A 15,355-nucleotide genomic window follows, 5' to 3' on the forward strand; every position below is an offset into this window, starting at 1 on the left:
TGGGGGAGACTGATGCCTCTAGGACAAGCTCATCCAATCCGGGCCCAGGATGGCTTTGAATGCGGCCAACACAAATTCGTGAACCTCCTTAAAACATGATGAGGTTTTGTTTGTTTGTTTGTTTGTTTGTTTTAGCTCATGAGCTATCATAAGTATATTTTATATGTAGCTCAAGACGATTCTTCTTCTTCCAATGTAGCCCAGGAAAGACAAAAGATTGGACACCCCTGCTCTAGAAGAAAGATTAAACCAAGAAAGCTTTGGGTTCTGGTTTTGATGGTTCCCCGTGTACCCCCCACCCCCCCAGCACTAATTGAGCACCTACTATGTATGTGCTTAATGAATTAAAGCAGTGGGAATGTTTAAATGATTATTTGTGTACCTGTTTAAGTTTAGATACCAGGTTATCTTTATTTCCACCACAGTTGTTTGGTGGAACAGCCGTTTTTAAATCCATATGTGATTATGTTATTGGATAACTTGTCCTAAGGCACAAAAACTCATTTGTAGAAAACTCATATAACCAGCTAATTTTTTTTTTTTTTTTTTTTTTTTTTTTTTTTTTTTTTTTTTTTTTTTGAGGCAGAGTCTCGCTCTGTTGCCCAGGCTGGAGCGCAGTGGCACGATCTCAGCTCACTGCAAGCTCCGCCTCCCGGGTTCGCGCCATTCTCCTGCCTCAGCCTCTGGAGTAGCTGGGACTACAGGCGCCTGCCACCACGCCCGGCTAATTTTTTGCATTTTTAGTAGAGACAGGGTTTCACCATGTTAGCCAGGATGGTCTCGATATCCTGACCTCAGGTGATCTGCCCGCCTCGGCCTTCCAAAGTGCTGGGATTACAGGCGTGAGCCACCGCGCCTGGCCATAACCAGCTTATTTTTTAAATTCCTTGTTTTAAATTTCTGTTTTGCTTTTTTGAGTGATTTTTTAAAGACTTGTTAAAATCTAAGCCTTCAAATAGTGAGTTTGTACTCTTAGAGTTTTGTTTAATTTCTGAACCCCTCCACTTTTTTTTAACCCATTGGGAAGGAAACCTCTATATGCATGCCAAACAAGCATTGATTGAGCTGGTTTCAGGCAACTATGTCTTTACCAGATAGTATCTCCTTCAAAAGAAAGTATTTGAGATGTCATCTGTAGGAGACTTCTATGAAGATTTGAATCTAAATCAGCTCTTCTTTTCCTAAGGGATTATTTTATTTTATTGCCTTATGTTTTGGCATATATGGTACAGTCTAGTCTCAAACTAGTGTTACCTGAGGCCCATGAAGATGCAAATGCAAAACATTCCACAGTCCAAAGCACATGGGACTTCTATAGAAAGAAAAAAAAATGCCCACTGAGAATGAACTCACACTCAAAGATTTCTATCTGTACCATGATACAATCTACCATTAAGGAGAATCTGCTGGAATACCATTTCTGAAACTTAAAAAAACAGAACAAGTCAAGAGACAAAATAATTGTGTAAAGATAAAAAAATGAAATATGAAATATAATGAAAGAAGTCACTAATTTTAAAAAAACACAAATTTAGAAAAGAACCAGTGAACTTTATTCATTATAGATATGTTCCAGAAACATTCTATATAAACTGAATTTTTATAAATTGCAAAAGAAGGAATCTATTTGCCCCTCATCAAGTAATACCAAGCATCCTGCCTTGTAGGAGTTGAGAGTAATTTGCTGTATTGTAGGAAAGAGCACTGAGAATTGAATAAGATGCTCCCAATCTTCTAAGAGATTTGCTTCTCATGATGGGGAAAATTTTCTAGTTGCATGTTTTTCTACATTTATACATAAAAGGAAACTGAGAAAGACTTTTTTCAATTTAAATGTCTGTGGCATAAAGGTCTTTTGTTTTAAATCATTTGAATTGTACTTGAAAGCTAAAAGATAGTAGTCTTATCATGTAGCATGCTCTAGCATGTAGTTAGTATTCACAGCTGGATAGGTGTCATCTTTATGCATTATGGTTTTCAGGTGATGTTTAATTTCAGTTCCTTCACTGCCAGTTATTCAAGGGCCAGATAATATTCCTATGGGGTGGGGGGCTGGGGGAAGGTGGTGTTCTGTTTTGCTAATGTGTATTTCTTAGATACACATATTTTTCAGGATTTATTCCCTCACTATAATGAGTTTTTCCATTTTTATTTTGTCACTAATAAAAAATTAATTTTAGGGTGTGTGTTAGTTATTGGTGCAGTGCTCTCAAATTGGTTTTAAGAAAAGAGCACTTGAAATCTCAAAGAGGGGATTTTTTTTTTTATGTATACTAACAACCTGTTTAAATAAACTGTAGTTTCATAGTGAGCCTAATGATGTTAACCATACCATTTTAGAGCTTTGTTACATGATTTACTGATTCATGGCATGGGGGCTTCAAATATTTGTGGGGTTGGGGGGTTCTCCATGGAAAAGTATTTTTAAAAAGAATGTTCTCACTGATTGCATATTTTCTCAGTAAAAGCAAGGCACCATTTATGTCCTTATCAAAATTTTTTGAAAAATTGAAAAACATTATCATTGAAAAATTATTTTAAATTGTCATTTTGAATGTTATCAGAATTAGTTTTTCATCTTGGAGGTGCTTACTTTTAAACATCTTTCTAAATTATGTTTAGAATCAGTTTGTCAGAAATACTGTATTAAAATTTTTTTTATATTTATGCCTTTCATGATCTCTGTCCTCTTACAAAATTACTTTTTATTTATATATGGAGTCTTGCCTATACCTTAAAGTGATGCATTCTCAGTTAATCTTATAACTAGTAACTAGGGGATGTGAGAGAAGGGAAGAAGAACTAATACTCATTGGATTCCTGCTGAGTGCCAGGCAGGCTATTAGAACCATTTGTGTACTTCAGTCTTCACAGCTACTGTGGGTATAGCTGTTATTTTCCTCATTTTACAGATGAAGAAACTGAATCTCAAAGATGTTAAGTAATTCATCCAAAATGAGAATTCCAGCCCAAGTCCAGCTAACTCCCAAACCCATATATTCTTTCCACAATACAACTCGTGGATCATGGAACTAGAATAAGCCTTAGAAATAATCTAAGCCTCTTATTTTGTTAGGAAAGAGAGGCTCAGAGTTGCAAAGTTAGTTATCCAAGAATGCTACTGCGTTCTTTTATGCTTTAGTCAACATAAAGAATGTTAACTCTTTCAAGAATTATTTTTAAGGAGAGATGATTCTGTGAAGTACAGAAATAGCACAGCTTCATTTTTAAGTACCTTTTAAGAGAAAGTAATGAGACAGCTGGGAGATACAGAGACACACAGACACACACACACACACACACACACACACACGTGCGCACTATATTAGTTTCCTGTTGCTACTGTTACAGACTTAGTGGCTTGAAACAGTATGAATTTATTATCTTATAGTCTTATAGTTCCGTGGGTCAGAAGACTCAAATCAAGGTATTAGCATGGCTGAGTTCATTCTTGAGGCTTTAGGGGAAAAATCCATTTCCCTGCCTTTTTCAGCTTCTAGAGGCCAACTACATTCCTTGGCTCATGGCTCCTTCCTCACATCACTTATCACATCCCCTACTACTGACCCTGATCCTCGTGCCTCTCTCTTAAAGTACCCTTGAAATTATATTGGGCCCACCTAAATAATCCAGGATAATCACCCCCATCTCAAGATTCTCCGCCTAATCACAAGGCTGTTTTTATCATGTGAGGTAACATTCACAGGTTCCAGGAATTAGGATGTGGACATCTTCGGGGCAAGAGGGCATTATTCCATCTACTGCACATGTGTACCCACACATGCAGGTGTTGGGTGTGTGTTTATCACACATAAATTAAAACCTTTCTTATCCAGGGTCATCTGGGAATTAGCCATTCTAAATAAATGTTTTCTATATTGCTATATCCAAGTCGTATTTTTAAAATTACCTTTTTATGGAAAATGTTCCAAAAGGTGCTGTCCTCCCTGCCTTTGAAAACTGTTATTCTCAATATAATTTTACCTATCATTGAGAAAAGGTGGCTATCATTGTAAACATCAGTTATTGAGCTATGCTTCAAATACAGCTATAAATGCTAATGTAGGCGTAACTAGTTTGATACGCAGAACTCAGAGGGTATTAACCCCTGCAATGGAAGTGCAGTTTGCTTTATGGTCATTTTTTATCATTTGCTTGTTTGTCAGGAGCATGACATGAAGGATGTATAGCTGCCCAGCCCCCTGATCAAAATAATGTGATGGGCTTTCTGGAAAATTGAGTCAGAGATCGGAGTAGTCTTGTAGGTTAAGGGTGGGAAGACTTGTTTTCTCAGCCTCTAAACTTCTCCTTCTGGCAATTGCAAATTCTTTGCTATTTGTCACTATTCAAAACATTATTTCCTATTTCTGAATCACTAATATCTAAGGACCGCAAACAATTCCTTATCAGTTTGCAAGTATTCTTTCTCATTTTCCGTAGTTTGTTGATAAGGTCTAGAAAAGAATGCTGGCTGCTTCAAGAGCTTTTATTAGCGAGTTTTTACCTTGATTGTAGAACATGTTTGCTGATGTGACCAGACCACTCATTTCTTAGGTTCTCTTTAGCATTTAAATAGGAAGTAGCAGCAATACAAATGTTTATGTTGGAGTGCCCGGCACATATTGAATGCTTACTAAATTTATTATTTCTATTATTAGTTTAGCCTATATGAAGTCCCTTGTGAAATAATATTATAACCTGTAGGAAAATTTAGTAAAGGAACATGGGACAGAAAAATGTTAAAGAGATCTTCTCCTTCCTCAGGATATTCTCTAGTCTTCCAGCTTTTACTCTTAAGTTATGGTTCTAAAACGCTCTTTTACCTAAAAAACAATAAGAGGTTATAACCCCTCAGAGACCACGAGCCTGTCGTGTGTTAGCATTTGTTCAACAAACAGTGGGCTCTTTCTGTATGCCAGGCAGTGCTTTGGACATCAGTTGAAAAGACAATACTTTCATGAGTAATTCATGGTTTCATGAGGAGGTCCTACTGCAAGTATAGTATTGAAGTAGGAATATGATGGCAGGACCCCCAAAGAGGAGATTGCTTACATTTCAATAGATAAACACATAACACTTCTTAAAACTTAGGGATCAAGATTTTGTTTCCTGCTTCAAAAGGTGGTAGTTGTGGGAGTCTCTGACATTAGAACATGTTGGAACAGTCAGTGTGTCTGTTTAATTCAGTGTGGTTTAATTCATGAACACCTGTCAGAATAGAAGTTGACAAACATCATCATCAAAGTAGATCCTTTTATTATCATTATAAAATATTCAAGTTTAAAACTCTGTCCAGAAATGCACAGGATTCTTTGCAAACTCAAATTTTATTATTTTTCATCCAGTTATACTTTGGTTTTAACGAAATGTCTCCATTTAAAACACCATAAAGTCAACAAAATTTATTAAAATTTTTAATGAAAACTGAGCGAAAGATGTGACAAACTGTAGAGGATATCCAGATAACACATAAACAAATGAAAAAGTGTTCAACATTATTAGCATTTAAGGAAATGTAAATTAAAACCACACTGAGGTATCATTACACCCTATCAAAATGGCTATAATGAAACATAGTGATAACACCAAATGCTAGCAAGGATGCAGAGAAACTAGATCACATTGCTAGTGAGAATATAAAATGGTACAACCACTCTGGGAAGGAGTATGGCAGTTTATTATAAAACTAAATATGAGCTTAACATATGACCCACCAATTACACTCTTGGGCATTTATCTGAGAGATATAAAAACTTATGTTCACACAAAACACATACACAGATGTTCATAGCAGCTTTATTTGTAATAGCTTGAAAATGGAAACAACCCTGCGATATTGTGATTTCTAATAAGAAATATATACTATTTGGTCCTGATTTTTGGCACAAAGCTACTAAAAGCCTTGCGATCTCAGAAATGTTAAGTGTCTTCTGATGCTAATGAGGTGACTGGTGGCTGGGGTCTCCTGGAAGGCCTCAGGATGGAAGCTGGTTGCCATCATGACACAATCATGTGATTAGAGGGTTGGAACTTTCAGCCCCTTTCCCCTATAACCCTCAGGGAGAGGAGAGGGTCTGAAATTTGAGTTGATCACTAATGACCAATGATTTAAATCAATCATGCCTACATAATGAAGCCTCCATAAAACCCCTAAAAGCAAGGTTCAGAGAGGTTCTGGGTTGCTGAACTCATGGAGGTTGTTGTACCCCAAGAGGGCATGGCAACTCTATACCACCCCCACCACCCCACCCCACCCCTTATGGTTCGTACCTTACCTTATGCTTATCTTCTTAACTGTTCAGCTGTGTCCTTTGTAATATATTTTATAATAAACCAGTAAAGGTAAGTAAAACGCATTTATGGATTGTGTGAACTGCTTTAGCAAATGATTGAACCTGAGGAGGGGGTTGTGGGAACCCCCAATTTATAACAGTCAGAACTCGGATTGGCATCCGAAGTGAGAAGCAGTCTTGTGGGACTGAGACCTAAACCTGTAGGTTCTGACTCTAAATCCAGGTGGATAGTATCAGAATTGAACTGTGGGACACCCAGCTAGCATCAGAAAATTAGTTGTCAGGAGAAACTCCTCACCCCACGTTTGGTCACAGAAGTCTTCTGTGTTGAGAGAGTAGGAAAAACATTTTGATTCTTCCAATCTCATAGAAACCCATATGCCCTTCAGTGGGTAAATGGGTAAACAAATTGGTACATCTATTACTGTTTGGTTCTTAGTCTTATTTGGAGAAAGAATTCTGCCAAGCTGCTGGTTTAGCCAGAGAAAGAGAATTCATTGAAGGAAAATACGGAGTAGGCAGTTTATCTAGAGAGACAGTACACTCTGAAAAGATGAGGCAGGGCGAGCTGCTGAAAGAGAGTGAGCCAGCAGCACCCCGAGAGTGGTGGGTTTTTATGATTTCAGATTTTTTCTTGAAGTTCCTGCCTCTTTCTTAAGTCTCTGCCTTTTTACTTTGTTTAGTTTTCTGCATCTGCCTTAAGTCCCTGCCTTTTCCCTCACCTAGTTCCCGCCCCAAGGTTGTGGGACCCTCCCTTACTATTGGTGTGCACGCGTGAACCCGATGTTGGACACAAATTGCTTCTGCGAATCTCTTAGGAATTTTCTCCTTTGCCCTCTTCCCTTTAGCATGCATCTGGCTACATTCTGGCAGGTTAACTGGCAGAGTGAGCAATCACTGGGGTCTTAAGGGGGATTCCTTTCTGCCTAGGTATTTCCCCTCCTGTCTGTTCATATCTAGCACGCCTGTTTGGGGTGATCCCTGGGGCATGAGATTTTCCAGACTCCTTTTCTCAGGGCATCCCTTCTCCTCCTCATGTCTGGTTATCTGCCTGTTCTACCACATCTATGCCGTGGAATACTACTCATCAATAAGAAAGGAACAAATTATTGACACGTGCAACAGCTTGGATGGATCTTAAGGGAATTGTGCAGAGTGAAAAGAACCAATTTCAATTGGTTACCTACTATACGATTCCATTTATATAGCGTTCTTGAAATGATAAAGTTGTGGAGATGAGGACAGAGTTGTAGTTGCCAGGAATTGAAGTAAAGGGAGAAGGCAACTATGGCTATCGCAGGGTACCATGAAGAATGTTTGTGATAGAGTTGTTTGTGTGTTGACTGGTGGTATTCACACAAATCTGTACATGTGATAAAATTACATAGAACTAAATATACTTAATATGCATGAGTGCACATAAAAATGCAATCTGGAAAAGGTCAGTGGACTGTATTAATGTCAGTTTCCTGCAGTATACTGTAGTTATACAGGATGTTTTCATTGGGGAAAATTGAGTGAAAAATACATGGGATCTCTTTATTTCTTACAACTGTACATGAATCTACAATTATCCCAGAATTATAAATTTTTAACAAAAGCACAGAGGCATTGATGCTGAGAGACAAACCGTAGGCTTTTGGATCAGCACAATTGTGTTCAAATTCTGGCTTCCACTTACCACTTGTGGGATCTTGAGCCAGTTCTTTAACCTCCCTTTGCCTTAGTTTCATCATTTTTCAAGTGGTTGCCAATAATATTATTTTCCCTATTGAGTTGTTTTGAGGGTTAATTATCAATATTATGTAAGCCACTCATTGGTTAAATTGGGATCGTAAAAATATTTTATCTTTTCATTTAGCACTTAAAGGGATAGGCACTCTGCCTTCTCCAGAGAAATTTTAATATCACGAGATAGTCTCTGTTTCATTAACTTAGGCTAGTGTCTTTATTTCTTCTTTCATGGAGTTTACTCTGTTGTTCTTTTACTACCTTCCTGAGTTGGACACTTAACTCATTAAATATCTGTCTTCCTTCCTAATGTATGTGTTTGAAACTGTAGATTTCTCTTTTACAACTGTTTTAGCTGAGTCACAAAATTTTGATATTGGCAACCCAATATTTTCATTGTCATTCAGCAATAATAGTAACTGATTTTTTTCTTTGATCCAAGAATTATTTGAAAATGAGTTTTTCAGTTTCCAAACATATGATAGGGGGATCTTTTATATGTAGATTCTGACTTTACATTATGGTCTTAATAATGTCAATTCTTTGAAATATGTAAAGCTTCTTTTGTGGCTTAGCATGGGATCAGTTTTTACAAATGTTTCTTAAATGTTCCTTAATCATTAAGTGTAGGATTGTATCTTCATTCACTCCCTTGATTTTGTTTATCCAATTGTTCAGATCTCCAATATCCTTACTAATCTTTAGTCTGGTTGACCTATCAGTTACTGTGGTGAAAATGTCCCTCTTTGATTATAGCTATGTCATTTTCTCCTTATAATTTTGCACATTTTTACTTTGTATACTTTTGGCTATATTGTTAGATACAGCACATTCAGAATTGTTACTGTTTTCTTGATGAGTTGTTTATTTTATCAGTAACGTTCTTTGTTTCTAACAATGCTTTTTCCCTTAAACATATTTTGATCTGATAATGTAGTCATTTAAGCTGTTTTTGTTAGCTAGTGTTTACACAGTATATGTATCTAGGATTTAGAATTCTCAGGAAAAACATTTCTCTTCTCATTCTAGAGCCCACGCTTTCTTTGGTAAGTTTCTTTGCTATCTCTGTCATAAGGCATATCTTTTCAAGTCCGTGCATTTACTGAAAGACTAGCCATTCGAGTTTCCTAATTGATATAAGGGCGCTCAATTCTAAATTCTTGCAACATACACGCCTAAGATTTCATCTTCATTTTCCATGAGGGCATCAAAACCCAAACCTCCACTTTATTAAGACTGAATACCATCTTTTACTCCCTTCCCTCTTCCCAAAACCCCACCCATGGCAGGTGCAGTCTCAGCTTGTTGCGCTTACTATAATTTTTGGTTTTTAATTCTGGGCTCTGGGAATTCCCCTTACAGATTTTGCTATGCATTTTAAAGAATGTTGGTTATATTTTCTTCAACATTTCTAGGCATTTAAGATGTGTGTGTAGGTGTCATGGATTATCTGGTCTGGCATGATGCTAGAAGGGCAATTCTCATTAGAAGTACTAATTTAACCTGAGAATGGTGTCTCTTGTTCGACAACCACATAAGTCTCTAGATTTGCCCTTTCTGAGACTTCGCATCATGTAAATTACATAAATCTGGTGTTTGACTGGATGCTGGATGCCCTGGTGGAGTGGCAGCACCTGCAGAGATCTGCATGTGTGTTTTTCTTGGTTCAGAGCTATTTTGAACATAGGGTACCAAAACACTGTCTTTAGAACCCTGAGATTTTTGTATATTTCAACTTAAAATTTAAGAACATTTATGAACATAATATTAATCAATAATATTCACATCTTATTGCCGCTTACATAACACTTTTATTAAACAGTTTTAGTAGTTATAAAACTGATTTGCACTTAATTTTTTTCAGTTGAAGTGTTTTAAAAATGATATGGTCATGTTTCACAATTATATGTAAGCAGCATACAGTGGTGATCTAGCTATCACAGGGCAAAGGTAGGATGCACTAATATTACATTTTAAAAATAAAATTTAAGAAGGAAAAGGTTTCTAAATTACAGCTAATTGTAACTAGTAATATAACTAAAATAGTAAATTGTAACTACTATAATTATACTAATATAGTTCTATGAACTGGGCATGTTATTTATATAAATGCCTTAGTTTATGTTTTAAAACTGTGTTATAGGCCGGGCATGTTGGCTTACACCTGTAATCCTAGCACTTTGGGAGGCCAAGGCAGGCGGATGACTTGAGGTCAGGAGTTCAAGACCAGCCTGGCCAACATGGCAAAACCCTGTCTCTACTAAAAATACAAAAATTAGCTGGGTGTGGTGGCGGGCACCTCTAATCCCAGCTACTTGGGAGGCTGAGGCAGGACAGTCGCTTGAACCCGGGAGGTGGAGGTTGCAGTGAGCGAAGATCACGCCACTGCACTCCAGCCTGGGCAACAGAGCGAAACTCTATCTCAAAAAAAAAAAAAAAAAACTGTTAGAGAATAATATTTATTTTCTTTGTATTAGTACTCTCATGCTTTTTGGTGTTTGAATATTATAAATGTACAAAATCCTTAAAATAACTGGAATCTAACAAAAGTTTTCTTTGAAATTTTTTAGAAGTCAGAGTCAGTTTCTCCCCATGAACGTTCCTGTAATTGTATCAAAAGTAAATTCAGTCCCTAAAACATTTGTTAAATAACAGGACTCTTTATAAGAAGCAGAATGTCATGGTTTTGCTGTTGATGTTTATTTCTCTGTGCCCAAAATGACAAATTCTAAAATGATGATCTCTGTTGATTAATCTCATGTGCCCAAGAAAAAAATCAAGTGTATGTTAACCGATAGCCTGGGCTATTTTGTCTGATAAAATAGGCAATTTTATTAGACAAAAATTGTCTATAGATACTGTTAATAAACACTTTGTCTAACAAAATATAACTTTACATTTTCTTGTAGGTTACCTTCCGAACAAGAATCTATCACTGTAATATTAACAGCCAAGGTGTAATCTGTCTGGACATCTTAAAGGACAACTGGAGTCCGGCTTTAACTATTTCTAAAGTTCTCCTCTCCATCTGCTCACTTCTTACAGATTGCAACCCTGGTAAGAGACTTTAAATCTAGTATGAATTGGAGCTTGTCAAGATTTAAATGTCAGACCCTTAGTAACTTGTTTATACTGCTACTACCACTACCACCACTGCTTCTACTACTGTTATTGTTAAATTTTCATAGTATGTAACTATTTTCTTTTTAAATTGGGTCTTCTCATTAGTGTTTTTAAGACCTATCATTTGCCAAAAAGGAAAAAGTATAGTGTGGTAAAAAAAATAATGAAAAATCATTTTAGATGGGAAAGTGCATTTAAAGAATGAATGAAGTTATCCTGCCAAATAATAATAAAAATTCAAGTTGAATAGCTTAATCTTTAATTAGATGCCTACTAGAAGATGTTAATTTGAGGAATGTGGGCTATTAAAATCTGATAACAACCAGGCAGCACCATGCAGACGTGACCTTTTTGGCATCCTAATAACTGTGCATCCTGACAAGCTATTATAACGGTCCTGAATGGTCTGTTCTAGGAAATACCCCAAAAGTAAACAAGGAAATACACCTCCCAAGAAAACGAAAAAGTCTATAGCCAGGCCTTTATGGCTTGCTGGTGTGCTTACCGCTGAAAATTCTTAATTCCTGGGCCATGTCTTTACAAATTGGGTTTATTTTAGAAAATACAAAAATCCAAAGATAGCTATAGGGTTTTCATTGATGTTCTCAGTGGGAGAATTATTTTATGAGTAATTAATAGCTTAAATATTGCATGAGATTCCCTCTTCTACAATCATGAGTAAACTCTGTTCACTGGATACATGAAGTTTTACACAAATGGAAATGACGAGTATCAGTGGGGTTGCTTAGGATCCTGGCTGTTTTATAAAACATCAAGAAATAACAGTCTTTCTACTTTTATATTTCTTTATTTTTCAGCAGTAAAATCTTTTTTAAAGTAGCAAATTAGTTTTTTTTTTTTTTTTTTTTGAAACTGAGTCTCACTGTGTCACCCAGGCTGGAGTGCAGCGGCACGATCTTGGCTCCCGCAACCTCCGCCTCCTGGATTCAAGCGATTCTCCTGTCTTAGCCCCCCAGGTAGCTGGGATTACAGCCGTGTGCCGCCAAGCCCAGCTTATTTTTGTACTTTTAGTAGAGACGGGGTTTCACCGTGTTGGCCAGGCAGGTGTCGAACTCCTGACCTTGTGATCCGCCCGCTTTGGCCCCCCAAAGTGCTGGGATTACAGGCATGAGCCACTGTACCCAGCCTGCCCAAAAAATAAAATTGTGCAGGATCATTATAAAATATTTTTTGAATTAATTCATACTTTACTACAGACAGTAAAGTCCAATAATGTTACACTAATTTCAAGTTAATTTTGTTCTTTCAGTCCTGTTGTTCCCATTTTAATCCCATTTGTCTGTGACTGTGTATAACCTTGTATAACCTCATTTGGAGGTAATGTTGCAAGAAGGCTTTTTTTTTTTTTTTTTTTGAGGTGATTTCGAAGCCTGGCCTGCTTTGCCTCCAAGTCAGCTGAAATGGAATCTGTTACCCTGAATAAGCCTGTATATGACAGCCTGTTCTCTCTACAGATATTCCTGCTTAAAGGAATAGATTCATTCCACCAAAGCCTTCTCTCAGCAATCAAAAAGACTTCTGTTCAGTGAACTAGTTTTTTTTTTTTTGCTGCGTTTCAGAAAATTACAAATGCATTCTGCAAAAACTTAAAAATCACTCCTAACTAAAGCAGAACCACATAAGTAAAAGAAATAGATTTTGAAATAATGCTATTGATAGTAAGAACAAGCCTAAAAATAATGTTCCATAAAACCAGACAGCCTGCCTCATATGAGACTAGAAGAGAATTTGTAAAATACATGCTAACATTTAGTTTATCACACTTTTTAACACATAAAAAAAAAGTTTCCTAATTGGTTTTTATGAATGTTGACACTTCTAGAATCTTAAATAGAGTTGTTTATTTTAAAGTAGTCAAATGTCCATTCTTTTGCTTAATGGACTTATTTCACACTGTTATCTGGTACACTTTCAATCTCTGTAGGTTTGTTTACCTACAGAGGTAGGAAAGATTAGGTTAGATTGAAGTTTATCTTAAATCTATCTTCAAATTATCACAAAAACAAGTTTGATAGAATAGGAATAAATAAGATTTTCCTACACTGAATCTGTAGAGCTATTTTAACCCGGAAATGCTGTCACCTCAAAAGTAGGCCTTGTATAATGATACAAATTTAACTCACTTAAAAAATACTTTCTCACTCTTATCCGTACATAAACTTATTTTTTAAATCTTTTACATACTCTTTTTGTAATTTGCACTTGTCTCTTTAAAGAAGTTTTGGTCCATTCCAACACAAATGTTCTTTAGGGTATGACTACCCATCCTTATCAGCATGATATTTGTAGACAGCAGATGTAGATTTGAAAACCAGTTTAATTGTTTATTAGTCATATCACATTGGATGGGTCACTTAACTTTCCACAGGCTTAGTTTTTGATATAAAATTGGGATTAGTACCAGCCCTGCCTAAATCACTGGATTCCTCTGAGGTTAAAATGAGATGGTATATGTGAAAGCCATTTATAAATGGTAATGTGTTGTTGATATTGTTACCCAGAGTATTTGGGACACCAAATGGGCCCACAATAGATGACCGATAAACACCTACTCAGTTGAATTTAACTGGGCAGATAGTATCGAATAGTATCTAACACCGTCACCTCAACATTGACACTTGGATTTTACAATCGAAAAAAGCTGAACCTTGACTTAGTAGGATTATCACTCAGGTGGCAAATGTCCAAACGTTATCAGCCAGTTGATGCGTGCACCAGCAATAATCATTCTGTTTTCAATGCAATTGTCTAGGTAGATCTGACTGCTGGTCTTATTAGGCCATCACTTCATGATGGTGTTTATTGAGCCTGATAGAGCATTCTTTTTTTTTTTTTTTTTTTTTTTTTTTTTTGAGATGGAGTCTCGCTCTGTCGCCCAGGCTGGATTGCAATGGCACGATCTCAGCTCACTGCATCCTCTCCTCCCGGGTTCAAGCAATTCTCCTGCCTCAGCCTCCCAAGTAGCTGCGTCTACAGGCCCCACCACCATGCCTGGCTAATTTTTTGTATTTTTAGTAGAGACAAGGCTTCACCGTGTTAGCCAGGATGGTCTCAATCTCCTGACCTCGTGATCCGCCCGCCTCGGCCTCCCAAAGTGCTGGGATGACAGGCGTGAGCCACCCAACCAGCCAAGCATTCTTATTTGTTAGACGTTACATGGCTTTTTCTGAGTTTAGTCTTGCTTACTAAACATTATTTAATTTGTGAATTGCCAAAGTTGAGAATACCATTGGGGAATCAAATTTCTGTGCTTTCTTATTTGTAAGTACTTTCTTCTGGAGTCATTATTTAACACATAAAATTTAAGTTCTATTTGGTTTCATCTTTTGAAGTTTGTTTTTGCTATTTTGTGGACTTTTTAAAAACTCTTAGATGTTTGGTAATATTCTTTATATGAAATCTGTTTCTTTAACAATTATTTAAAATGTGCTTATATTATGGCCTTCAGACCTATTTAAAAAATGGGTATTTTACCTCATACAAAATTAATCATTCTGAGAACACTGACAATTAGGAGATCAACAGTTTTCCTTTACCTGATGCTTAGTTTACAGAGTTATGGCTATAAATATTTCTAACCTTTTTTTCCTTCTTGAGACGTGTATAGGTCTGTATATCATCTAGCATTATTTTATTAATCTCATTTCTATTTGTCTGCTCTACTACTATTACTCTCTAAAGTGTTTTTGAGCTTGTTTTGTTCTAAACTCAGTTATGATGTATCATTTAAAATTTTCCCCCAAATATGTATGACTCTTATGAGACAGTCAGAAAGTTGACAATGAAACATTTGATATTGAGAAATTATTGCCAGAAATTTTTGAGCATGATAATGGAATTGTACCTGTCCTTACCTTTTAGACATCTGTACTGGACTATTTGCAAATAAAATTCTTTGATATATGGAATTTAGTTCAAAATAATCCAGAAAGATTGTAGATGGGGAGGAATATGGAAGATACTGAGATTGACCATTGTAACTGTTGAATCTGAGTGATGAGTATACACATGGGTGCTCATTATACTCTTCTATGTTTGGATATGTTTGAAATTCTTCTTAATTTTTTTTAGTTGCTAAAAATCAGACATACTAACAGTGTGACATAAGTCCTCGTTTAATGTCATCAGTAGGTTCTTAGAAACTGCAACTTTTAGTGAAATGAGATAATGTATAATGAAACCAATTT

The 15,355-nt window shown here is 36.4% G+C and overlaps 1 protein-coding gene across 9 annotated transcripts in view; it reads left to right on the top strand.

Moving 5' to 3' along the window:
• The window catches only part of UBE2E2 (ubiquitin conjugating enzyme E2 E2), a 392,844-nt gene that overhangs the window by 322,839 nt on the left and 54,650 nt on the right, over positions 1-15,355 (top strand). For 8 of the 9 annotated variants that reach the window (XR_010155519.1, XR_010155517.1, XR_010155520.1 and 5 more), the window contains one exon: positions 10,934-11,081. Coding sequence is in view for 5 of the 9 variants with exons in the window: in XM_530592.9 (XP_530592.2) it covers positions 10,934-11,081 (148 nt within the window). In the remaining 4 variants the exon portion in view is untranslated. Of the gene's footprint in view, positions 1-10,933; positions 11,082-12,525; positions 15,077-15,355 lie in introns of those variants that run through there. The other variant, XM_016940568.4, reaches the window with a different exon arrangement.

This window comes from Pan troglodytes, chromosome 2, assembly GCF_028858775.2.
Source record: "Pan troglodytes isolate AG18354 chromosome 2, NHGRI_mPanTro3-v2.0_pri, whole genome shotgun sequence".
In the NCBI taxonomy this organism is placed as follows: Eukaryota; Metazoa; Chordata; class Mammalia; order Primates; family Hominidae; genus Pan; species Pan troglodytes.